Source organism: Mugil cephalus, chromosome 5, assembly GCF_022458985.1.
Source record: "Mugil cephalus isolate CIBA_MC_2020 chromosome 5, CIBA_Mcephalus_1.1, whole genome shotgun sequence".
Lineage (NCBI taxonomy): Eukaryota > Metazoa > Chordata > Actinopteri > Mugiliformes > Mugilidae > Mugil > Mugil cephalus.
In genome coordinates, this window is record NC_061774.1 from 17,988,800 (window position 1) to 18,015,336 (window position 26,537).

Genomic DNA, 26,537 nt, shown 5'->3' on the forward strand with positions numbered 1-26,537 from the left:
AAAACCACTGTCGGGAGACGTAAATAACACTGGTCATGTTGTGACAGTACAATGTTCTGCTGGGAAAATTTTAGGCCTGGCATTTGTGCGGATGTTGCTTGTAGACATGTAGCAGCCATCCGCAGCAGGATGCAGCCCGACACAGGCGCGCACCGACAAACGGGTTAGGAATGACTCAAACAAAAAAAAAAACATGAAAAACAGCACAAGGTCTTGACCTGGCCTCCAGATTCACCATATCCCGAACTGTAACAGCACTGTGTTGTCAGACACCACAGGACATCCTCAGAAGACCCATGTCCATTCTCTGATGAGTCACAACTGTTTTGGAGGCACAAGGGAGACCTACACAGTATTAGGAAGATGGTCATAATGTTATACCTGATGATCAGTGTATATGCTATTATTTTATATAACGCCACAAAAACACCAAATTATAGTGGCCTTTTTGTGGCGTTTGATTTCAGTAATTAATTTCCTCTTCTTGTTCTTGTTATTGTTCTTCCTTCTTAGCAGTTTTACCTTTTAAAGACATGTAAGAGACTTAAGAGGGGGTGACACCAATGGTGCTCAGTGCACCTGTGCTCAGTATATACGAGCAGACCTGGCTGCAGGTACTTTAACAACACACTGGCTACAAACTCAACACATCTGTTTCTGGTTTTCTCAGATGAAAAATGCAGTCAGTTTACGGGAGGTCAAACGGGTGATTTTTTTTTTTTTTTTAATGAGTGTACAGGTGGTCACATATAATAACCACCTTACAGACAGAAGGGGATATTTCACAACTTCATTTCAAGTGTCATCCTCCATATTTTGGAGCTTTATTCTTCCCTCTCTGGCTGTGTCTCGCGCCTGGCACATTGATACCGGCCACAGTAGATGCAGGGTAATCGCAGCGGTTCAAATGGTCTTTCAATTTCTCCCCTAATGGCTCAATTATCTTACAAAATAACAGTCATAATTTGCTTCCAAATAATCAATTTGACTCTGAGCCATCTCCAGCGTATTGTACTCTTGATGGCGAGCAGTTCGTGTGTGCGTGTGTGGCTTCGTCACGGCCCGCCTTTGCTGGCCTGGCTTTCAAACGTCAAATCACATGCAATGCTGCGGTGCAGGTCCGTTGGCATGCGGTCGTGTTGCATGGCGTCATGTAAGTCAAGCAGAGGCCTCACCGTTGGACACTACAGTCATCAGCGCGACTAATGAAATGAAAAGAATTTGTTGCTCCGCCGACGAGATCGATGCGAGGACAGTCGATGCATGTCGGCCTTTGCCGAAAAAGGCCCAGCTTGTTGAGTGACTGAAAAGCTCACGGGTTTTTAAACTACCGCATTCTTTTAGGGTCACAAAAAAAACACTAGCGTGGTAATCCCCGAGCTAAGACGCTTGTCAGTGGGATGCCTAATATGGTGCTGCAGATAAGTCTATAGTGTGAGGTTGGCGTGCGGCTCGTGGCTAACGAGTGTTTGTGTTTGTCTGTGTGGTCTCACGGGCTCATGGTTAGTGTCCAGTGGCAAAGAAGCATCCAGCTATAATCCACGGCTCAGCTGAGGAGCGCGACGTGTGAAATGGAAGCTATGCGTTGTATTTAAAACACATCACAGGCCAATAGTAAATACTTCCTGTAGCGCGGGGCAGTGCATTCCCTCAGAGTATTGACAGCAGCTTTTACAGCCAAAGGGCTCACGTTTGATATTCACCTTTTTCTAACCATTTCATAATCGTTTGTCTGATACTTGTGGGAACAAAATTGACATGCTGTGTTAACATGTGCCAAGATAACGAGACTAATTAGACACGACGCATCAAACAACCACGTTACGCGTGAAAGCCAAAGCACTTGACTTCACGCTGTGCTTGACGTACATGAGACTACACTGTGGGAATTTAACTGCAGCTTCTATAAGAAACGAAGCAGGACTTTCTGTGTCTTTTCAGGGTTTTTACTGACGAAAAAATACGTTCACAGTGCATCACGACGGCTACAAACTAACTAACTCATAAAACAAACTGGTCTTCTTCTTAACGTTTTCTCTACTATTGCTTTTCTCCTTCGACGGTTCAAACTCTGAACTTTTCTCAACTGATGGAAAAATGAAACAATGAAACGCCACTGATCATGTAACACTACACATCAGTAAATGAAACCTGTATATAAGTAATCTCACTTTTAACTGTATTTTTAATACCATCTGGATATAAATCATGAAATATAATCAATGAGCAAATAAAGAATGATTTATGAATAATAATAATGATCTTAGATTTCTGAATAATAATAATAATGAACTTAGATTACTAAATTATAATAATACTGAATCAAGGATACGACATACATACCAGCAGAAATGCTGGGACTTGAGAAACCTGTTTTTCCACAATAAACCCAATCCAGGCGGCGCTTACAGCTTCTTTATCTGGGTCACGTCCAGTGAAATGAGACAGCTCCTGTCAAGAGTGAACCTCCTCTAATGAAAATCTGTATAGGCACGGAGTGAAACCAGAGCAAATCCCGCCGGCCAAACTTTCATCACAAGCTGCTATATATTCACCTTGACTTTACTGGTTACGAGATGGTGCTGATAGCATGGAAAACTGAGATCATCTTGACCTTGGTGTTACAGCGAGCGCATGCACTCGCCAGTCACTCGCGATGGGACGCGCTGAAAAATGATATGCTGTGTGTGTGTGTGGGTTGTGGATGATAAACTCATTCATTACCAGTTGCAGCAGTGAAGGAGAAAGTAGCCAGAAGAGAGTTATTATCCAGGAGGGCAGAAGTGTTACTGAGAAGGACAAGACAGAAAAGTTAGAGATGAGTGTGTGTGTGTGTGTGTGTGTGTGTGTGTGTGTGTGTGTGTGTGTGTGTGTGTGTGTGTGTGTGTTGGGGGGTTGACCACACACATGCTTAATCTTAAAAGATTAAGATTATGCTGTAAGAGCCATAAATCTGTGCCTTACCAGCAGTAATGGGTGGCTATCTGAAACTCTCAAGTTTACGAGTTTAAGAGCCTACTCATGCAGAGGCCACAAGGAAAGTGTAAAGTTTTTTGTCCATCTCGTCTTTCATGTACAAGCTTCCCTTACATGGATTTGAAGGTTTTCTGCGAGCGATTACAGATACGTTTTAAAAATCCTTAAATTACTATAGTTAATGTTTTGGTTTATGAAGAAACTAACCTCAAATGTTAGATGCTCAGCATAGCTCGAATGAACACGCTTTTGATTTTTTTCTGTGCGTGCCAAGTTGATCTGTAATCTGAAATCTGTGACAAACAAACTGTATGAAATCTGTGCCTCTCAAAGAAACTTCAAACCCGGACAACATTTTTGGTCCCTGACTGTGTAAACAAATCAAATTGTCCTCAAAGTCATGAGGGAGTCACTACTTTGATATAGCAAGAATTTACATTTTTGCTCATCCTTACTCGTTATGTGACCATGATTCTGACTGAAGCGGGGCCAAAGTTCCCTAAAAAGGGCAACTTCTTGGTCACCCGCAGAGCCTGGCAGTGTATGAGTGTTCCTCTCTGATGTGTTGCCTTGAGAAAAATATTCTCTAAAGGATTACCGAGGGATGCGATATGCTCTCTGTGTGCTGATATGTGTTCGATTCCAGGTACGGTGTTTGCATGTCTTTCATTCGCTCTGTTTACATACCTCTCTAAGCTCCATGATTTGCATGCACAAATGAACTAACTAGCTGTGTTACTTGTTTCCGTTCACTTTATCCTCGTCCGCTCATGTCTGCCATGTTTTAATGTTTGTGTAAAAGTGCAAAAAACTGCAGTAGTAATGCAGTTGATGCAGTTTAATCCGACTGTACCAGCCTGCTGATTTTCAGAGACAACCCGATTTGATATTCAGGGTTTATATTTATTTACTTATTCTTGTTAATTCATAGCTAATCAATCCCACTCAATTTAGGGTCTTGTTTTTCCAAGTAAATATGTGCAAATTCGACACAGCTCTATATTGCGCTGGAACTTAAATAGTTCCAGGCTCTTTTTTTTAAGGCAGATAAAAAAAAAAAAAAAAAAAAAAAACTCAAACAAGTTTGTTGTGCAGAACGGGGTCATAAGAAGCTGCTCATGCTTGATGTTTACTGAACATGAGAGGTAAGGGTTGATCACGTCAGACTTGCATGAATGTGGCATTTACCAGAAATAATTGCCCACGTGCCTACGGTTGTCGAAATCAGTTACAGGTGACCACTTTCCGAAACTGTTTTCACTCAGCCTGAGCGTGCCCCGTGTGACAAACAGCCGCGTTAAACTCTTTGTTTCAGAAAGACGTCATCAGGGGCATTTTATGAAAGACAATACTCACAAAGTCATTTGCTTTTCGGAGCTTGGGGTTGTTCATTATCTGTTGTTAAACCCTAAGCCTGAGGCTCGAGAGACCGGTTAAAAAACAACTACTAATTTATTGTGTTGTTTAACCTTCTCTCCGTCTCTCATATTGTTTTTTGGGTCACGTGAGATTATTCAACCTTGTGTTTTTCTACGTTTCTGGGGTGTTAATAAGCTCCCTGCGTATGTATTCGAGGGAGTGTGAACTTGTTAAGCACAAGTCCCTAAAGATCATCCGAAAGTATCCCTGGGAATACTTAAAAAGGAAGAACAATCCACTGCTTGTTTTGGCACTATTGGACTTCTTGTGAACTGGTGCCTGTGGGGGGAAGGAAGAAGCCTTGCAGCATTATTCAGCATGCAGATCATGTATGCAAACATTCCTTCCTTTGGCTCGCTGGGTTACAGCAACCTAATCCTTGGCAGTTTCTCTTTGTCTGTCTTCCTTTGCCCGGACTCTCACTGTCGACTACACCGGTATTATTAAATGTAGACCAGTAAATATCTTAGCCCTGTGATTTAATTTCAGTTCCATCCACACGTCTCTCTCAGGAGGAAATGTGCCTTAGTTAAAGTAGAAAGAGTCTCTTTTACTCACTCGTTATGGCTTAGAAATGTATGTCAACAATGGACTTTATTTGAAATGCAGCTGAACATGCAGCACTTTTTCATTATTATTGGTCTGGATTGTTCTCTAGTTCCTGACAGATGATTGAAAATCTTTGGGGTTTTTTTTCTCCTTTCTTTTTCACCTGTTGTAAGACAGCTGATGCAACATGGTCCTGGGCAGAGCCCTGTGCTTCACTGCCCTCTGCTGGCTAAAATGCGCACCATCTTGATGGATTTAGAGAAAGGGCCGCAGCCCCAAAATCAATATGACACTGCCCTCTTCTGGCGCTCTTGAGACATGGCCACATTTAGTACAGACGCCACTGCGGTAAGGTCACGTTGCACAAACATTAACCACGAACTCCCACACAGCTCATAGAATTTACATTCATGCTAATGGTGTATGCTTCTTTTATTCGTGTCTATGTTTGGACTATTATAAACCCACTGAATTTATTATTTCCATTTATTACCTATTTATTAGGACTACGACAGTGACCATGGCTATGTTTTATGACAGTATTCAGCTGCTACCCTCCATTTCCCCCCAGTTAATTATTATTTTTTTATTTAGTTAGTATTAGTTTAGTTATTTAAATTAAATTTGACATCAGTATGCAACTCAACATACACGTAAAGTTTCAAGTAAGGAAATACTAAACTGATATTTATATAGTTTATACATTTTTTCAGTGAAATTACAAAACTACATAGTTAGTTCCCTAAATAAACTTAAGTACTTCAAGAGCTAATGTGTAACATGAAGTATTTTGGAACAGGCTATTGTATATTTGTATAGCAACTACTTTTATTGATACTGCAGGCATGTTTTCCCTGTAATACTTTTGTATTACTTCTGTAAAGTATTAAGAGATGAACTTAAACATTTATTTTTTTTCCCTCATTACATTTCTGCACACTAAGAATAGTAATAGCAATAAGATGCCTAATGAGACGTGAATAATATGTTCATTGTGTCCTGTTGCTTCTCAGAGCTGACACACTTACCCCGTATTCAAATGGACAAGGACACAAAAACGACACCCAGCAAACAAAACCACATTTTTTTATATATATATTTGTGTCATATCTACCAGAGATATAAAAAAACGTAGAAAACTTATATTACAACCACAATGAGGTGTAATTACTACGGAATATATTAAACAAAAGGCACGTGCTTTGAACCGACTAAAATCTCTGACAGCTTTACAGTATTGACATCATCATCATCATTATCATTCGTACAATAAGTGCCGCGCGGTTGGAACGTTTGCTGGCCGTGAGACCTGTGGCCAGGTGAAGGAAATGTCAGTAAAAGACATGACGTACCGCTGGGAGACTACGTGCCGACGTCTGATTTACATTTTTCTGCGGCGCCGCGAGCCTCGTCCTCCCTCACAGCTTCATCTAACTCTTTTCGAACTGGGTCCGCGGGAGCGTCTGGTTCTTCCGTGGGCATGTTTTGTTCATCTTGAACATCGGAGTCAGTTTCTCTGGAATCTGTGTGTCTCCTGTGATTATCAGGTATTTGACCGGGCAAGCTGTGGTCTGTGTCAAAGTCAGTGTCTTTCCCATCTGTTGTATTTTGGAGAGTTTGCAAAGTGCTAGTGGAGCTGCTGGAATCTGACATGTGCTCCTTGGCTGTGTCAAAGGACTCAGTAAAAATACTGTCACTATATGAATGACTGGCTGTCTCAGAGCCAGACGCGTCCACATAAGGGCCATCTGTATCAGGATGATGGTGAGGGGGATCTTTCCCATTAGCAACTCTAAGATTAGCGCTTCTCCATCCGTCGTCTGAATCTCCGCGTACCGCGCAAGTCCTTGGAGTCGGCTCCTCTTCAGGTATAGACTCAAAAACGCAGTTTCTCTTAACCAAACTATATCCCACATCGGCATCCAACTTCTTTCCCTGGTTTTGGCCAGGCTCAGTGTCTGCATCGACCACGTTTTCCCCTCCAACAGCAACGCTTTCCACCCCGGCCAAAACTCTCTTCAGACTCTGGGCTCTGTCTCTGTAAACTTGGCACAGCTCAGCGTCGGGCATGTGGTTGCCATGGATCTCGGCCAACTTCATGTACACCACATACAGAGCCTCGGGGTTAGCTTGGTCCTCAAGTGCCGCCGCCAGAGCCAGCTGGAAGTAGCTCACTGCATCAAAAGCATCCTGCAATGAGTGCACAGAACAGAGGTCAGAACTGCCGCCATCGAAACTGATCGCACATCGCTCACAGTTGGGGTTTGTTGCACCGATTCGGCGCTGAAAGGGCACCAGATGAAGGTAAAGGTGATGTGTTGTTCTGCCAAGAACTAAAACAGGAGCAGTTTTTCTTGTAGAGAGGGGTAATTGTTGGAATTAGCTTGAAGTATGACATCTAATTTATTCTCAAATTGTGACAAATCATTCAGGAAAGTAACCTTTTTCACATGTTGCTTTGACTTTTGAAATCTTTTAATTTAAAAACACTTGACCAAGTGAAACCGCTTTATATATTAAGGTGTAATATTTAGATTTTTAGATTTTATAAGAAAACTGTTAATTTCCATTCAACTAATCAGTATCAGAAAGCTTTTCGATTGTACTTCAGTTTATTTTTTTGCCGTTTTTTTCAAAAGACCGTGGCTTACGGTAGATGCCTTAAAGGCCACCACAAAATATTAACACCTACGATAATTAAAACATTGTTTTTGGCTTGATATTTGCTTTGGATTAAGTATTTTGAATTTAAAAGGAAGTCGGGGAAAATTAGGGGCACAATATGTATTTTGTGTGTTCATGCAGCACCGTCACGGCATCTCCTGTACCTTGAGCTTGTGTAGAGTGATGTTTCCCAGTCTGCAGTATACTTTAGTGTAGTAGCGAGCCTCCAAGGGGCCCTCCAGGACAGGCGGACACAGACACAGGGACTTCAAATAATAGTTTTCTGCCATCTCATACTGCTGCAGGCTGTAGTAAACCGTGGCCAGCCGATGGTAGGCTGTCCTCTCATTGACACGCACCCCTGGGAGAAACAACAACAGCGTCTGTCAACGTCGGGAGGCCGTGACCTCGGTACCTGAATTTAGATCTTCAGCGAGAGGAATATTAGAGACACGAGGCAAGGTTTGTACTCTGTACCTGTTTTGCCTGCGACCTCGACTGCCAGCGATGCGTACTGCAGAGCCTCCTCCTGCTCTCCTTGGTTCATCAACAGCTCTGTCAGTTTACTTAACAAGCGGAACTCTGAGTGGACGTCCTTGATGCTCCGTGCGAATGGCAGACTGCCATCCTGAAAACAAAATATTTTGTGGAGATTAGTGGCGCCAGGGATGAAAAACAGATTTTATTCAACCACAGTTTGTTATGGAAAATACAGCCCTGTGATGCTGCTGAAACCAACTTTTTTTTTTTTTTTTTTAATGTTTTTTTGCATCCTCTTACCCTGTAGAAAGGCAGCGACGCCATCCGGTTCCTGACACCTTTAAAGTAGACGTCGCCTGCCTCCTCGTAGATGCTCATTGCAAAGTGATGGTCGTTCATCCTGAGGGCTGTCTTCACTGCCGCCTGTCAGTCAAATGATGCATGCACATTTTTTGAACGGGCTGATTAAACACAGGCACGCACCTACTTCACATACGCAGAATGCCAGTTACGAGAAATGACAAACACGCACGGGCGGCAACAAGGAAATGGAAAGGCCGAACAAACAGTGCCTGGAAAATATGGCCTCGCTCTCCTTTGATCCTCCGTCCTCACCTGCAGGTACATGTCAGCCAGCTCGTCCTCGTGGATGAGGTAATAGATGCGTCCCACCTGCAGCCAGGTTTCGGATTCCTCCTCTCTCTTGCCCAGATCAATAGAAATCCTCAGGCTCTGTTTGGTGTAGTCAAGCGACTTACGAGATGATCTGCAATGCACAACAATAATAATAATGAAAAATTCAAATTAAAATACCAATGTTCTGATAAAAACTGAGAGAAAATGCGGTTAAAACATTCACTTCTCGGTGTTGAGTGAGAGGTAGATGCTGCTGAGGATTTCCAGATACTCTCCCTCCAGTTTCTTGTCCTTCAGCTCTCTGGATACCGACACGCAGTGCTCATAGTAGACGATACTCTGACCATAGAGCAGCATGTCAGCATATAGACGACTCAGAACCTTGGCCACAACCAACTGACCTATGAAAAACACAGAATGAAATCACCATCTGGTCCTGAAGGCAGCATCCTGCTGGGGGATGCTGCCAATAAAAAGCGTCACTGCTATGGGGTGGGGATGCCTGGTCTGGTGATTTATATAAATGTACATTATTATTAGCATTTTGCATTCAATGTTAAGCTATTCAAATAACACACAGGTTCAAATTATTTTTCTTCTTCTTCTTCTTTTTTTTTTAGTTCAACAACAGTAGGGTTGCCAGGCAACTGCCGTAAACATAAACACACCCAACTAGTGTATAATTGCCATCCATTTTGGCCTCATGGAAACGAGCAGCACTGTTAGCTTCTCTTCTGCTGATATTGCAGCTTGCCTCTGAGACTGAATAGGATCCCAGCCAATCGTACATATATATATATATATATAAAATGTCTAATCAACCAAAGTTTTTGCGATCCCTCTGCAGTACCTCCATGGACCCCCTAGGGGTCGCAGACCCCCTGTCGAAGACCTGTGGTTTAGTTGATTTCAACAGTCATGAAGTAGTAACATTAAGTTTGTGTTTATTGACAGATGCTTTCTGCCCTGGACAGCAGCCAGATTCAGTGATATGTAGATGACCTCAATGTTATTTGTTGAACTTATACTTACTATGCAGGTTTTTGGCATGTAGTGCTATCAGAAGCCCCATTTCATAACATGCCCTGCTGTCCTTACTCTTCCCCCTGTCTTTGCAGCTGCGCCCAAGCCAAAGGTAGGTCTGAACGTGCTCCTCGTCCGTCGGACTTTCCCACAGCTCCAGAAAAAGGCATAGCGATCTAGTAAAGACAAATAAAAACCTCTTTGCAATCTCTGTAATTTCTGTCAGGAGTTCACTTTGGGACTGTTGTATACAGTATCAAGAACAATGTCAAAAACTCTTGCAGAATCTGAGTGAGTTCCAGGTGCCAATTGTAGAATTCTCTGCTGCTCAGTTCCAACACTCTCCTTATATACGGAATCTTTCCTCCAAAAACTCCACATTAATGAAAAACAATACCCTAACCCCTTAGGGCTAATATTTTACAGAGTAATTAACCTCATAACCTTTACATAATGAACACATTCCACAAACCCAGAAAAAGGAAGGGGGACAGGAAGAGGACCATACACTACAGGACAAAAAAATAAATAAAAATCTGACCTGACGAGAAAGCGCTCTGCGACCCGAGGTGCCCCCGCGTCCAGCGCCAGACAGCCAAGGTTGGCCAGCGCCAGGGCCTGATTTCTCTGGTTCCCGCTTTCTCTGGAGATTTCCAAAGCGGAGTGGAAATGCCTGCCTGCCTCTACGATGCGACTCTGATGCCTCAGACACAAGGCCAAGAGGTTGTGGATCACTCCTCGCTGAGTGGGACTGTCTGTACCCTGCAGAGAGATGGGCACAGAGATCACACACGACAAAATGAAAATAAAAAACGGCCGATGCTCATGTGATTTAGCTGGAATATTTATTGATGGTTTCTGTACCTGTAGTGATGTGAGCAGTGGACGTAAGACATTCTGAGCATCGTCTGCCTGCCCCGTCAGCACCAGCAGCCACCCAAGCTGCACGGAAGCCTCAAAGCCCTCCTCCTCGTTGATGTGGCCTCCGGTCTTCACAGCTTGTTCAGCGCAGCGCACTGCTTTATCCAGAGCACCGTACTGCTGGTAAATCGAGGCCAAGCCCATGCAGAGGTCCCTCTGGGTCTTTTTGTCGTCCCCCCGCTCAGCTATAGCCAGGGCCTGCTGCAAGTAAACCACAATTTGAGCTGGGAGTAAGGAGGTTCCTTCTTTCCAGGACGGGTTCAGACGAACAGAGTTCCTGATAAACAGCTCGATCCTCTGGAAGGCATCAGGGAGGGAGTGGTCTTGTCTTGAGTCCAGGCTCAGGGAAGCCAGCGCTAAGTAAGGCATGTATTTGCGATGATAGAGCCAGCTCAGGAGCCAGTTGAGGTCCAGAGGAGCGATAGGTCGGCCCTCGGCAGCAGAGGCGGTCACGGAGAGGAACTGGAGCCGCTCGACAAAGGGGAGCGCGTCGTCGGTCTTCCTCAGAGACAGGAAGAGGCTGGAGATGAGGTAGCAGACGCGAGACTCCAGGCGCTTGTCCCCCATTACCACCGACCTCCTCAGGAGCAGCTGCAGCAGTTCGACCTCGTCCGAGGACGTGAAGGTGTGGCAGGGAAGGCAGAGGAGCAGGGCGCAGGCCTTCTCCAGGATTTGAGGCAGTTTGTCCGTCATCTTTTGCTTCAGGTAGATGGCGGTGAGGTTTGTGAAGAGAGCGACGAGGAGCGGAGTGTCGGAGAAACTCTCAACGCGAACACTCAAAGCCTCCTCATAGTACACACGGGCCTGAGGAGAAGTGGAACAAAGAGGTGAATTTAAAGGGATGTAGGCTATAATACGTAGTCATTTAAAACATTAGATTTTAATTTTTCTTTTCTTTTCTTATATTAAAAATCTACTGCAGGCTAGTATATTATTAGTAGTGGTAGTAGTAGTAGCAGTAGTAGTATCTCAGATTTATTGCACCTTCGAAAGAAAGTCAACCTGTCCTAGTTATTAAAAGCACTAGACACTGTTTTTATGACTATTACCTTAAGATTAGATTAGTATGTTGTTGATGTCTTGTTACAGAGTCTCTTGCCTTGAACCATCTCTTTAGGGAGGGCTAGAGCGCAACATACAGTATATTAAATCAGTATGCACAGGGCATCGCTTGTAGATTAGTACTATACCTGGGATAATTTTAGCTTCCTAGCACACAGTCTGCCCAGGAGAAAGCATGCCCGCCGGTGTGCCCAATGCATGCCCATTCTCTTGGCGCACTCCCTGACGCTCTCGAGGTGCCCCGACAGCTCATCCTCCGTCTTGCCGCTGAAGGTCACCCACAGGAAGGAACACTGGTGGTCGTAAAGGGGCAGGAAGTCCTCCTGCAAGACAACAAACAAAGGGTTTTCAGTTAGGTAAGCATAAGGTTGGCGGGGTCGCCACTCGCATTTGTGAACTCACTCTAAATCCTGGCACATGGAAATAAAACATGACCTACTTTAGATGCACAGACACGAGTTCGTCTTCCCAATTACCATCACGCTCAAATCAGCGTCAGACGCGTCAAGCTGCGCCGAGTCAATGATAGAATGTTTTCTTTTTTGAGTAGGTAAAACTGCTGGCTGCGAAAACCGAATCACTGCGCTGAAAGGTCTCTGTATTGATGTTGTGCATATAGTAGTCATTTGGCAACTCACGAATAAACATTTAAATAATGCATGCCAAAACCTTCCCGCTAACCCAGGGAAACGGAGGAGAACGTTTGGATTGAGGAAGTGGTTCAAGAATTACAGACATAGAAGTGAAAATGGGAAAACAAGTGGTGGAGGATTTGTTGTAAACATGCACGTAAGGTATTACTCTTCAATTATTTATAGCTGACTCTGCAGTACTGTGCACGGCTCCAAATGTAATGCAGTGCAGTGAATCCTCTTATTTTTAACAAAGAAAGAAAGAAAGGACTGAGTGAACCGCGTGACTCTGTTGACCTGGTAGTGTTGCTGGTTGAGCAGGGTGAGCGTCGGGTCATTGAGCTCAGACTCGTCTCCGTCCCAGCTGTTCTCTTCCAAGAACAGAGGCGGATCTTCCTGGAACTCATCCAGCTCCCTGAATGTGTCATCCAGGGTGAAAGACAGGCGCTCTCCCTCTCGGGGCAGAGGGTTGTGAGACTGATGGAAGGACAGCCGAGGCGAGGAGTATGAGACAGAGGTTCGAGGGGAGGACTGGAACGGGGGCGTCCCTGTGCTTTTTTCCGACATGACGCTCTGACGGGTGCTCAGTAAACCCTTGTGATCTGTGAAGAAGACGTCAATGGAGTAGTGCTAAGAATAAATGCCTTTGGATCAAAACAGCTGATTTCCACAGAAAACTTGTGAAACTCTACCGTGCTTTGGTCGGTTTCTGATGTAGAGGAAGTCTGTCTCGTCCAGTCTGTCTGGAAAGGAGAAACAATTCACGCATCAGTTTCCCAGTTAGGACAAACCGCACTTCTGTTTAGGAAATAAACAGAAGCAGCACATCAAACCAAACATGACCTATCTTACAACAGCTCCCTTTTCACCAATGGATAAAAAAAAACGAGCGGTATCTCATGATCAGCTCGTTGCCTTACCGAGCCTGTACACAGAGCTGATGTCGGACGAGAAGAGTCTCTCCAGCAGGCTGCTGCCGTCGCTTGGCTCAGAGCTGCATAGATTAACCTGAGCCAGGCTGGCCTTCTCCTCCTCAGTCAGAAAGACCAATTGTTCATCTCTGTACGGGGGAAACAAAGGCCGCATTATGACTTCAGCCATCTCCCCAGTCTCACCCACCCGCACTGCTTCACAACAGATTAGCACAAGGCCGTAAATAAGACGTAATGTGGATTTGATTGCATTAAAATGGCTTGGACAGTGATAAATAGTCAAACATGTAACTGAAAAAAGAAAGGAAGTTCTTACAGCGGTACGGTGTTCAGAGGCTTGACATGGGCCCTGTGAACAAAGCCAGTGTGTCCTGTGGAAGCGTGTCTCCCTATGAAAACGCCCAGGCTTCGGATCAGCAGACCCTGGATCTCAACAGTGTCGCCTTGGCTCAGCTGGAGCTCATCTGGCCCCACTGGACTGTAGTCGACTACTGCTACACAGGAACCCGTCACTGATGAAGACAGTTTTCAGGTCAGAATGTTAGCTGGTTGCGATATATTATGCAGTGGAGAGGACAGCTGCATGCAAGTTGGAGGTTTGTTTTGAATTCGACTAAACTAAATCCGTATGAGTCTGCAATATAAGAGGCAATACATCACAGCGGGTCATATGAGAGTAATTTGTTGTGTAAATATTGCTTCAAAACAGCATTACCGATAGGATGTTCAAATAGTTCCTTTTCTGTCGCTGAGCATCCAGCGTAGCCCGGGTACTTCCTCAGGAACCACCTGACCAAACAGGAAGTCATTTACTACAACTGGTGTGGAACGAAAATGTCCGCCACCCTCTCAGCGAAATGTTTTGACAACTTAATGTGTCAATCACAGGGAAGTGGAAATGATAGCTAGGATGGCTAATTTGAGGAACATGCAGTGACTCACTGATAGAAGGGGTAGGGCAGCGGCTGCATGCCGTTGACTGGCACCAGGCCGTGGTTTCCAGTGGAGAGCATGGTGCCCTCCCACATGTTGTCCTGCCCCGTGTCCTTCACCATCAGCAGGTCGTTCTTCTTGAATGACAGCTGCTCTTCGTCGTCCTCGTCCTGCTCCCTTCTTGTGAATAGCGCTTTGGCAAAGAAAGATCCTGTGGAGGGAGTGATTTCTAAGTAGACAGACTCGACTTCTTCAACCCTCCTCACCCCACGCACACACACTCATAAATAAAACCACGCACAAGTATTTTCAGTCACTGTAAGTATTGGTAAAAGTCAGTGGACTTAAGTTAAGGATCAGCAAAAATGCTGCAGCTACCGTGCCCTCATTCAGTCACTAGCAAATGATGGATGCTTTATATCCGCTCCCTATTAAGTTAATGTAATTCTCATCACCATTTTCCAGCACTGCAGTCCTGTGATACATTTCCGTGACATTTTTTTTTTTTTTTTGCAAGGGGCAGAGGGGGCTTTTCAAGAGAAACCAAGGATGTTTGTGTAGTAGACCAAGTAGGAGGGAATCAATATACAGAAAGAAAGAAATTGATGCACTTTTTTTTCTGTGCAAAATCTGTACTGTATATATATTTATATATATAAAAAGATTCATTAAATATCCTTAGTGCAGCAAAAGCTTCTGAATATGAGGCAGTAATTTCAATTATTTTATCCAATTGTCGCGTGTGGCACTCCTTTCATTAAACCTTTCTCTGTGTTAATTGAGGTCAGTAAGATGTGGATTAAAAATAATGGGATCAAATAAGTGCACAGTTTATATGTGAGTGCACAGATGTGAGATTCCCCTGAACTCATTTAACTACTTCAATTATCACAGAGAATAGATTTGAGAATGGGGGTCTGTAGTCACTTAATGTTACGAAATACAAGAACAAGCCTTAGAGTTTGAAGTGAGGTACAAGTTATAGATCTCAGATTCACTGACTCGACTTTCTACTTATAAATGCATGCATCAGTAGAAATAACCCCTTTCCGCCCTGTGTTGTCAAAATGTGTATCGTGTTGACAGTATTTTCCATGTTCCATGTGTGATCTAATTCACTGCTTATCTCAACGCTTCTGACCTTCCTGGAGTAAAAGTCCCAGGTAGAGGGTGGCAAGATGTTCCTCGTCCACCGTCACGTTGATCTCCAGGTCACTGAGCAGCTCTGGGTCCAGCCAGAACGGCTGATCGCACAGGAAGTTCTCCAAGCAGCGGGCCACATAGCCTGGGACAAAGCACGAGATTATAAACGCTGGTACCGCAGCTAAACACAGCGCTAATCAAATCACCAAATTTGGTAACTGTTCCATCGGGATCCTAATGAGTCCTACCTAATGATAAATACGATGAAAACTTCCAGATTTCCTCCACGGTCTTGAATGTTAGTACAAAGCTATCCTTCTCCGCGTGGACAGAGACCAGACGCGCTGACAAGTCCTACAGAAACAACGTCTCAGGTTACAGCACAAGAACTTTTAGACATCTCTATAGAGTGCTCTATACAGACAGAGTAATATAGTAATACGATATGGGCGCACGCTTATATGATATCACAAAGCACATCAGCTTCCATTACCACTCTCACAGAAGCGCAGTAACGTCTGCGTAACGTCTGCATCGTCATGTCTGACTGTCACTCACTTTAAACAGCTGTATCACATCCTGGCTGTTGCTCTCCACGACTCGGAGGCGTGTGCGCAGCGCCTCCTGCAGGGCCCGGTCAGGATCCACGCTGGAGCGCCTCCGCCCCGTGAACGATAGCACAATTTCTGCCGAAAACACAGAATGAATGCGTTGATATGATCTGTGGTTATTTTTAATCGTGGGATAATGTGGAATAAAAGCGAACTCCGACCAGATTATTATAGGGATTCTGAGCACTTATCTCAAATAAATAAATGAAATCACTTTTTTAAGTCACTGATTAGAAGGAAAAGAAGAAAGAGGCTAAATTAATGAAATGTTTTGTTCTCCACTAGCAAGATGGGCAAAACTTTCAAGAGTTTATTAAAGATTTTCTGGGAGAGCTCATATTTCATCGGTCTGCTTTGTGAGCACAATGTCAGTCCCTGGAGGAATAACAAAGCTATTAGGCGTCTTACTGGACTCTCAGTGTGGCCATTTAACTCCATTTGAGAGGAACAACCTGGGGGAAAGCGATGTATGCAACTAAACCGCTGAGTGAGTAAAACATTAGTAGACAGGGTAATGCCCTTAATCAGTATGCACGAACATAACATCCATGGAAAAGTTGCTTGTGTGTATAGAATATCAGACCAGACTTGCAGATGGAAAAGCTTTCTAGTAGAGAGACACATTAAGTGAGCCGGTGGACTATGACTAAAGCACCATGAAATGCACCTGAGGAGAATTTGTCTCCCAGTGACACGGTGCTTCTACGAAGGAAGGCCTCTTTCTTCTTCCAGTAATTGTCGGGCTCCGCTCCGCCTTCTCCTGATTCCACTACGGGACCATCCTCTTCTTCACCTGCACCTGAACGAGGAAGCAAATCCACATTTAGATCGTGCTTTTGTTTGTTGACTCAAAGCCAAAATGCGAGACTCACATAGGAAAGGTATACCATTAATGTCTGAGCCAGTGTTTCCAAAACAGCATTACTTAGATTTTTGTGTGCGATCAGGGCAGGTGTGTAGCACATGGAAACAATTTTATCTGAATGCTCATCACATGGGCTGTTTAAAGTAGGTTGGAATTATAATGTAAGTCCGAGACTGGCAAGGACATTTCAAGATAGTTGGAACATATGAATTAGAACCTTATTCTCTGATTCACCGCCCTCAAATATTCCTTCCTTGGCAGGCATGTTCATTTCATTTAGATGAAAAATTGCCGTTGATATTTATTCAAACCAAACCAGACGTTCTGACATTTATCCATGAACTTTAGCCAACGATGTTAACCTTCTACCTACTAGCTCTACATATCTATAGGCTATTCCAACTCTTAAACTGCCACATTTAGTTATTTATATGGCGTCTTTCTTGTACTTTTTTAACTGTTTAAACTTTTCTGCTCACTTGACATCACACGCTCTCTGGCATTGGTCAAATGTTACTTGAATCTGTGAAAACGCACACATATAGATAGTTAGATGTGTCTGTATTTTAGCTTTGCTTCAGCCCACAAACAGGATAGCTTTAAACCCTATAAATATCATCCAGATGGATGCGCACACTATTATAGCTGGCAGTTGCAATAAAGCGGTGACGGGCTTCCCCTGGTTTGTTCCATTGTGCAGGGAGGATATCCCAATCACTTCCTCAGTTTGTGACCGCGGAGCACACAGCATGCTCCGTCTCACATGTACCTAATGGCACTGTTTGCGCCATGTGCTGTGTGAATACGACAGAAAGTCCATAGGTAGGCTCACAGCCGCCGCCAGTTTCGTTCAACGTGCGACCTATCATACCTTGGGTCATGATGTCATTTCCGGAGAAGTGCTCATCTGTTCCAAGACTGTATGGTGGCTCCCTCCAAAGGGCATCCAGCTCAGCGGGAGAGATGTCTGTTAATGAAAGGGAAGCAAACCAATGACACCGCGAAGAGGGAAAACCTGAGTTAGCCCCTGTTAAATGCTAGGTTTTAATCCTCTTTCACATATCATACCAATGCATCTTAAAGGAATAGCCGGACATTTTGAGGAACTATACATATTTGCTTTCTTGCTCGATTTAAACTAAACAAAATCTGCTGCTCAGCGCCTGCAAGACTCATTCATACGTTATATTAATAAGTCCTTAAGTCATCCCTTTCATAGGGGCTAGACAATGACATTTTTTTGAGCTAGGAGCAGTTACCAGGTAACCAGACTCCAGGAAAATATTTTATCTATAATTAGTTTTTTGTATAACTTGGACAAACAATATATAATGAGTCAAGATGGTTCCAGTTCTTATAGTCAGTCTAGCTGCTTCCAGTCTTTTGCCAAGCCAGAGTCTTCAGGCTCTACATTATAGACGAGGGAGCAGATTAGTCTGCACATCGTGACAAGAAAGCTTATAAGGACATTTCTCAAAAAGCCCAACTATTCTTTTAAAAAAAACACCAGATAAGGGCCGTTAACGTCGCTGGAGGGGTGAGGGATGCAGCAGTTTGGAGTCTGAGTTGTCGGTTAGTTTGGGGAGTGATCAGAGGGTAACGTGACGTACGACACACACACACACAAACACACACACAGGCCCGGCACAGACACACAGCTGCACTGACATCAGAAAAGGCTCCAGGCTCACACAGATGCCCCGCGTGCGCTCTGACTCCACAGAGCGCACTTTTGATGACAGTACGGCCACGCCGCCGGGCATTTGAGGTGAAAACATAAAGGAGAAACTGTTAACTAAATGCAAACAAACACAGGGACCGCTTGGATTAGAACGCCACTTTGTCTCACTTTCAACATGCTTTGTCAGTGAAGAGACACAACGGAACATTATTATCTTGATGCAAGGCATTCGCAAAACAACAAGACAATGGGGACACAATATGCAACGTGACATACTGACGAAAGAGGACAAGAGGCTATTCTTTCCATCCTACGACACAGATCACAGTTAGCAGCAACAGGACCACTTCAGTCAATACGAGCACAGTCATGCCGCTACAGTGCAGAAACACAGCATGCCCTTTTTCATTCTTTTACCTTCTTGGCTAAATGTGTTACCCATGTTGTATTTTTAAAAAAACGCTACACTCCTGACTACGTGAATGTGGCAGCCCCGTCTCATGACAGCGCAGCACAGAAGGGACCGACCTGTGAAGGAGGAGAGGCAGACTTTGATGAGCGGTCCACAACAGGAGGAGTTGAGGAGTGGTCTGCAGCAACAAGACGCCATCTGGCCCAAGAGCCGGCAGCTCCCGGAGATCAATGCCATCCCATCAGTTCCCCTCAGCCTCTTTAACAACAACTCACTCTCTTCCTCTGTGCTGGACAAGCCCCTTTTTCCTTCCTATTCCTGTGCTCCCTTTCCTGCCCCGCTCACCCGGTCCTTCCAACGTGTACTGGACGTAATTCTCCTGTCCCCCCCCTCCGTGCGCCTTATCTCGTCTTCTTCTCTATCTATCTGTCTGCTTCTGTTGTGTTTCTGTCTCTTGCTGTCTCCATCTCCCTCCTCCCTCAAGTCTCACTCCTCTCTCTCTCTCTTTCTCTCTCTCTCTCTCTCTGCCAGTCTGTGAATGCACAAAGCTCTCTCTGCAACTGGCATGAGTGTGTGTAGGGGGGGCAGGCCTCAGCCAGAGTTTCTCTACGCGTTGTAGTGTGTGTGTGTGTCCAGGTCAGGGAAAATATGCACAGAATGTGTGTCACAAAGACAATGTGTGTGTGTGTGTGTGTGTGTGTGTGTGTGTGTGTGTGTGTGTGTGTGTGTGTGTTGGATAACGTATTGCTGACCCACTGTAAGGCAACGCCACAGAGAGACAGGCTGCAAGGTCACAGCAAAGTGGGGGTGATTGTTGCCTAGTGGCACAGATTGAGGATCGGTTTATCTACTGTAACACACAAAACTCGACGTTCCGCCACTGAGATGAGAGACAGATACGACCTGAGAACGGTAGGAGGAGAGCCTCGCGCTGAACTGTGAAGAAAAGGTTAGGCTGCTGAAAATGGAGACTTCGGGGATTTCTGTTCCCAATTACGATGCAGGCATAAAAGAGGGACGTGTATACTACAAAACACGCTGCCATGGGAAGGTTGGACTCTTTGAGCTTATCGGAGCCTCTACTATCAGAGAAGGAAATAGCCTATTATACAACAATGACTTCATTCACAGTGTGGCTTTCTTAGAAAACTTATATTTCCAACTTAATGGTGTAATTGGTCGTTAAAGATCCGGCACAATATGTTCAGTCAGGCAGAAACAAATTATCCACTTAGGGCTAAAACTTTAAACTCGGCATCAGAGTGCCGTACTGGATTTGGTGTTTGTCTTGCTAAAGTATAATTGTCAGTGTTATATCTAAAACGTGTATTAAAAAGCACGTAGCAGCAGCAAACCTGATGTCTGTTCATCGAGGGCAGTGGTGACAAGTTGTGACGTTACAATCTCCTGGCTGAACAAATGATAGCAGTGTTTACTTAATTGTAACCTTGACTTTATATCTCTCAACTCGTCCGGGAAATATCTGGTTCTGAAGCAAAACCGGTCACATCTAGTTGAGTGGATGTTTTCGGTGGAAACGATCCCTCGTTGCAACCGAAAGTGACACCTGAAGAGCATTAAACTCAGTGAAGGTGACGTCAAGAGGCAGATTAATCCATTACTACATGTGGCACCACACTGTCACCTTGTTTTCACATTGTCATCATTAAATGAGTCTTGATTATAGCTGCTTGACTGTATACACAAAATGAACTAACAGTCTTATATGTTACTGCATATCATGCTAAAAAAACAAACAAATTAGAAACACAAATGTGGTTGCTTTGCACACAGACCAGCGATTATTATTTTAGGGAGTATTTGATTACATCAGATTAGGGTTTCGATGGATAAGGCCTCCTAAACTATCTGGGGCGTAGAGTAGAGTGGCACAGCAGAAGCGCGGTGGACTCACAACCCAGGGGTCAATGGATCGAAACTATCCTCTGCTACGTCATCAGTTTTGGGGAGCTGTGGAGTAGCTGCTAGCGGTGCAAACACCTAACCCATGATTTGCCTCCCAGGAGCAGCCTCAGGCGGCCACTGCTCCAACTGTACACACACTGTGTGAACAAATATATGGGTCAAACGGCAGGATCATCATTTCTGAGATCAATATAGTATCAATTATTATTATTTAGTTTTCTTTCAAACAAAAAGTTGAAAGCTCTAGATACATTTGTGTGCAATTAACTTGTATTTAACAGTAAAACTAAAAAAAAAAACACATATTTCACACTGAAACATAAATAATTTCAGATTTAATTTTTTCCTACTCTACTGAATAGTGGAATATGCAATACTGAGTCAATTCAGGAGTTGTGATATAAGCAGAAACTTCATCTTTTTGGAAATATGATCATGTGAGACTCAAGTCGAGGCATTAACCTCCTAGCTCCTATGAGTTGCTCTCTGAAAGTTCTGGACCCTACACTTACACCGATAAGACTCGCAGCATCGTCTATCAGAGCCTTTCTGAAACATTAACGCAAACTTCTTTTAAGACGCCACGCTTCACGTTTCCAACACCTTGCCAATAATGTCCACGAAGCGGAGACCACAAAGTCTTACGCTGGTAACACCATAGAAATGTTTAGACTGAACTCATTATTCCATTACAATGATTAGACTTTTTAAACTCCTCTAAATAGTTGTGGCTGGTGCACGGACGCTGCACGTTGAAACACATGATTCTTTCACTGAGTGCTGCTGCATGCAATCGCTGCAAATGGAAAACAAATACGTAAAGTTTCTTCCTCTTTCTTGGCCCTGCTGCGCGCTGCACTGCTGATAGCCTTGCCTGACGTCGGCCCTTTCATCTTGTTTGTGCGGCGGCTGAATGGTCGCGATTGAATCCATGCATGTAAACTGCTGAAAACAGGTTGGATACGTGTCAGGGCACATCCCGACACTCTTTAGACAGCCCTGCTTGTGTCCGTATGATCTAATAAACACAGACTTCTCAAGGCTGATTTGTGCAGTCACATGCGCGGGCCTTTGTTAGCATGAAAAAGCTGCACAAGGGTCAGCGGTTTGTCTTTCGAGATATATACGTTAGGATCAGTCACATGTCTAGTGATGCTCCGTAAGCCACAGTATCCTCTTTTCTGAACACCTGTGGATCTGGTTATTGTTTTCTGGCAGCTGCAGAGTCAAAGTCCTTCCTCTTCCGAATGCCTGCTCACTGTGGCACTGCTTGGTTGGATACAGACGTGTAAAAAATCTGATCTTACATATATATATAAACCATGATAGCTGAGGTCGTGGACCACATACCACCACATACCATTAATGACCTTATAGCCTCCTCTTTATAGCCACAGCAAAAGCCCGCACTACAATTGTGACACTTGGCGGTCCATGACAATAACATTCACCCTAATGAGGAACATATGGTGTCAGCAGTGGCTGCCTGACAAGCAGGGGTTGTTTGAGGTGTTTGTGTGTGTGTGTGTGTGTGTATACATTGCGGGTTTGTAGATTGCGAATGCGTGGAAGAAGAGTTTGCAGAGGGTAACATGAGACAGGGCATATGGGCACTAAATTTAGACTAACCCCCCTGTTAGCTCACTCACATGCCTGCGTGTCTGGGGTACAACTCCCTGCAGGGAGATTCCCACACTGTTGCATTTGCAACTCTGAAACAAACACTGTGGAAGCGTGATTGCAAATGCATCTGGCTCTGTGGAGGGATTTCTATTTCCACAATCTAACATTCTTTCATTCCTCACAACTAAAACAGACAGACATGAGAAACTCTTCATGAGCCTCTGGAAACTTCTAAACGTACTATCCAGCCCCCAGTGAAGAGAACAAATTGACAGTCGCTGCCCATTTGACAGATTTATTGCTCATCGTATCGACTGTGGATTGACAGCATCTTTATGCTTGTGTGTCAAGGTACAAAGTACAGAGGTGTTTCTCAATCAGAATAAACTTTACAAGACGGTAAAAGTTAAAAGCATTAAAAGGAGGAATGTACAGTCTTACCTCTCTGTTGCTGCCAGCTCCCCTCTCTCAATTCATTCCTCATGTGCGCTGCAGGATCCGTGTGGATCTGTGTGTCGGCTGGCGCGCGTGAGTAGCTTCACCGTGTAACTGGTGAACTGAATGTCATGGCAGCTGCCGAACCGGCGTCATTCTCTGCTGTCAAAAGCACAGGAGAGGAAAAAGAGAACCAGTTTGCGAGTGAGTGAGAGTCTAAGAGTGTGTGTGTGTGTGTTTGTGTGCCGCTTCACGAGCTATCCAAGACAGCATGTCACTGACTGAGGAAGTTTTTTTTTGCTGTAACTCCTCCCATCAGTGGTACAGCCCCCTCTCCTCTCTCTCTTCCCATGCACTCTTCCTCACTTTCTGTCAAAATCTGGGAATGTATGACTTTCCAGTTGAATGGAAAACATAAAAAAACGCTTAAATCCTACCCATAAAAGCTGCTAAACTAAATCATAACTACTGCCACGCCATACCCCTTCCCACTTATAGTGGCAAAACGGACAACAATACACAAACAATTTCCTCATTCTTCAACACCAGTCACACCAGCTTAGTTTGACTTCCCACCGGTGATGTTAACATATTAAAGGTGCAGACAATCACCCGGTCTGTGCGACAGTCCATACCAGAGACAATCGCCCGTCTTCATTCCACAAGGCGTAGCACCTTTGTACAATCCTGTCAATCAAGTTATACACACACCGTGCCAGCATTCCTCTAAATCTACTGTCATGCCTGGAGGGTATTTACTTTCGTCTGCTGAATGACAATGCACAAAAGGCGACATAACAGCAGCGTCAACGTGTCATAAACCTTCGGTGTCAAGTCCATTCCTATCTGGGTTAGGGAAGGGAGTAATCCCCAGGTCAGCCGCGCTTTGGTTTTATCTTTTTTTTCTTTTCTTTTTTCTTTTTTTGCTTGCTAAGTTAAATATAAACTCTGGAACTGATTGTGCACTCCCAGCCCCCAGCACACTGTGACAAAGTCACCCTGAATGCAGGATATCAGCCCCGCACCGCACATGTGATCGTGCAAATTCGCTGTGCAAGGCTGCAGCACCCGCACAGGCCATTTATTCCGCTCTATTTGCAAAAGTGTGTTAGAGATGTGGCAAATGTAGAGTGTCATATAGCAAGAAACTACAAATGGGCAGGAATAGGTGGAGATATTTTTGCAGGATTAGTGGGTGGATGGTGAATTTTGCGTGTGTGTGTGTATTTGTACTTTCCCCTGGGGATGTGGACGGACAAAGGGCAGGGATTGTGAGATTTAACGAAGAATGCAGCATACTGCTGATCGGGGCGACTGATAGTGGTCCCATGGCACCAGTGTGATTGACAAACAAGAGACCCATCCCCTACTCTAATAGAAAAACACTCAGGGGATAGTTCGGCCAAAACAATGTGGCAATACATTAGGATTAAAATCATGATCATGTCAACGTCATGTGCCCAGAAGTTCATCTAAAACATCATCTGCGCTGACTGCGGCTGTTTCGTCCTCCTCGGCACAGTCAAAGAAACAGTTTCCATTAGAGGGAAGTCGTCAACAGTGTGCAGGTTCATTCCAGTAAGCGCCCACATCACGGGATGTTTGCCTTTATTGTGAGTTAGGGGGCACTGGCGCCTTTGCAGCCAGAGACAACACTGCTGATGAACTCCTGCCCTGCTGCCTTCATTGCGCAGGAAGGCCAGCTTCCTGTTTTTCAGCCCCATCAGTTTGGAGGACAAAAACACAATGCAGGATTGACACAGGAGCACGATCAGCACACTCCAGGCCTCGAGAGCAGCCGCCTACATACACAACACACACACACACACACACACACACACCCTGATGAAGATCATTTCAGTCAATCATTATCCACAACAATCATTATCAGGAATGACCTGGCCTAGGCTAGTAAACTGAAAACATCACAGGAATCCAGGTCACAGTTTCATTTGAGTTGACAGCACTGTTTCTATTTAGTCATAAACAAAACCCCGGTACTGACAATGAAATTGGCTGCACAAATTAAATGATTTTCACCCTAGCAGATGTAAAAAAAAAATTGTTTTAATAATTTGCAACCCTATTCTCATTGGGTGAACTTTTGCCAAGGCTCCCTGTGAATAATGAAACATGAACAAAACCGAGTGAGGGAGCGAAGAAGATTAAAGGACGAGGAGAGGACGTTTCATACGGCTACTGAGCTCCAGAACCAGAGCGTTGCGAGTGCACGGAGAAGGAGAGAAAGAGCGAGGCGCCGCTCACATCCCGCCATTGTCCTGCTTCCTAAAGCCTCCAGAACCAGGGCTTCCTCAGGACACGGTGACAAGGCAGTTGGATAACTTAATCAAAACAACGCACAAACGCGGCTTTAATAAAGCGCACACTCAGAGAGTGCAATGAGTTGACCTCACAGTGTGTACATTCCTGTACCTTTCTCTATTTTCACCCGACGGTCTTTCATTTAATTTTGATATAAGTCTAATAAACTGACGTTGGAGTGATACATAAACACATATACACTCACTGTCAATTCATTAGGTACACTGGTGAAAACAGCCCTTGTGATGGCTATCATGCTCAGCATTTGTGTAAAATAAGAGTTGTTGATTCCGCTGTGTATTATTTTGGAGGCTTTGGTTTGTATTTTTTGATGCCAGTGATAAATAACAGAAGCACTTCTGTGTTTGAGTCTATCCAGTTTAACAGCACTGCAAACTACATCCTCCTAAATGATCATTCAGTTGAATTACCGCCCCTCGGATGATGTTTCATCATAAACTGAACATCAGAACAGTCATTAAGGGGGATTTAGTGCACCGGTGAACTGGGAAGTAAGAGCATGCCCTGCATTTTATTATCTCGGTGTACAGAGTATAGAGTATTTTAATCTAGTTAGTTTTGTCTTGTTTTAAGTGGCATTGGAGGTTTCTTTGGAGGTCACTAATTTTCAGTTGCATACGACCAGCTTCACTTGTTTACTTTTCACTAATGACAGAGAATGTGCTCATTCCACATGGACAGTGTTGGATTTACAGAAAACAAACACATCACTGAGCCCTGGGTGCACAACAGCTCCGCTAATCCTGCTAAAGTTTTCGTGATCAGCTTTGCCTGGCACTACTCCACTACTCAGTTAGGCAATTACTGGGACTCCGCAATCAAAAACGTCGGGACATGTCGGTCAGCAGTGTCACAATTAACCTGTCTTCCTCCGCAGCAGCGGCTACCTAATCCAATTAACTAATTTGCTTACGTCGATTTTCCAGAAGAGGGCGGTGTCACAACAGTTTTAGCAACAAGCCCAGCCCAGCCCTGCGTAAACACCAACAAGTCTTCCAATAAAGCATCTTCGGTCCATTCAGATCGTTTCATTTCAAGAATTTCCTCTAGTTTTCTCAAAAGTTGTCTCGTGTGAGCTGCATTGTTCTGCTTAAATTCAAATGGCTCGACTGATTCATACATTCAATTAAAATGCTTAAAAGGCACAGAGAGATTTTTTTATAAGACCTCACCTGGTGAGAAAAATGAATTGCTGCTAAAGATTTCGGGGACATTTAACACTTCTTGCATGTGTGATGTAGGCTACTGCGTCCCCGGAGTCTACACAGCAG

At 44.3% G+C, this 26,537-nt stretch overlaps 1 protein-coding gene across 5 annotated transcripts; it reads right to left on the minus strand.

The window, feature by feature from the left end:
- Window positions 1-6,021: 6,021 nt before the first annotated feature.
- Window positions 6,022-23,663, minus strand: sh3tc2 (SH3 domain and tetratricopeptide repeats 2). Of its 5 annotated transcripts, none has more exons than XM_047585689.1 (23): window positions 23,559-23,663; window positions 22,930-23,085; window positions 17,718-17,813; window positions 16,649-16,780; window positions 15,929-16,056; window positions 15,619-15,724; window positions 15,369-15,512; window positions 14,237-14,438; window positions 14,010-14,083; window positions 13,611-13,806; window positions 13,283-13,422; window positions 13,055-13,105; window positions 12,660-12,964; window positions 11,859-12,053; window positions 10,612-11,472; window positions 10,289-10,509; window positions 9,757-9,923; window positions 8,948-9,125; window positions 8,704-8,854; window positions 8,389-8,511; window positions 8,086-8,236; window positions 7,773-7,969; window positions 6,022-7,134 (listed from the first exon to the last, which is right to left on the minus strand). In XM_047585689.1, the coding sequence occupies exons 2-23, from the start codon at window positions 22,970-22,972 to the stop codon at window positions 6,307-6,309; spliced, it is 4,689 nt and encodes a 1,562-aa protein (XP_047441645.1). In that variant the 5' UTR covers window positions 22,973-23,085; window positions 23,559-23,663; the 3' UTR covers window positions 6,022-6,306. The 5 variants fall into 5 exon arrangements, with proteins under 5 accessions (XP_047441645.1, XP_047441647.1, XP_047441644.1 ...); XM_047585691.1 differs by lacking the exon at window positions 23,559-23,663 and adding an exon at window positions 18,945-19,055 and having other exon boundaries at window positions 22,930-23,208; XM_047585688.1 differs by lacking the exon at window positions 23,559-23,663 and having other exon boundaries at window positions 22,930-23,208.
- Between the last annotated feature and the right edge of the window lie 2,874 nt (window positions 23,664-26,537).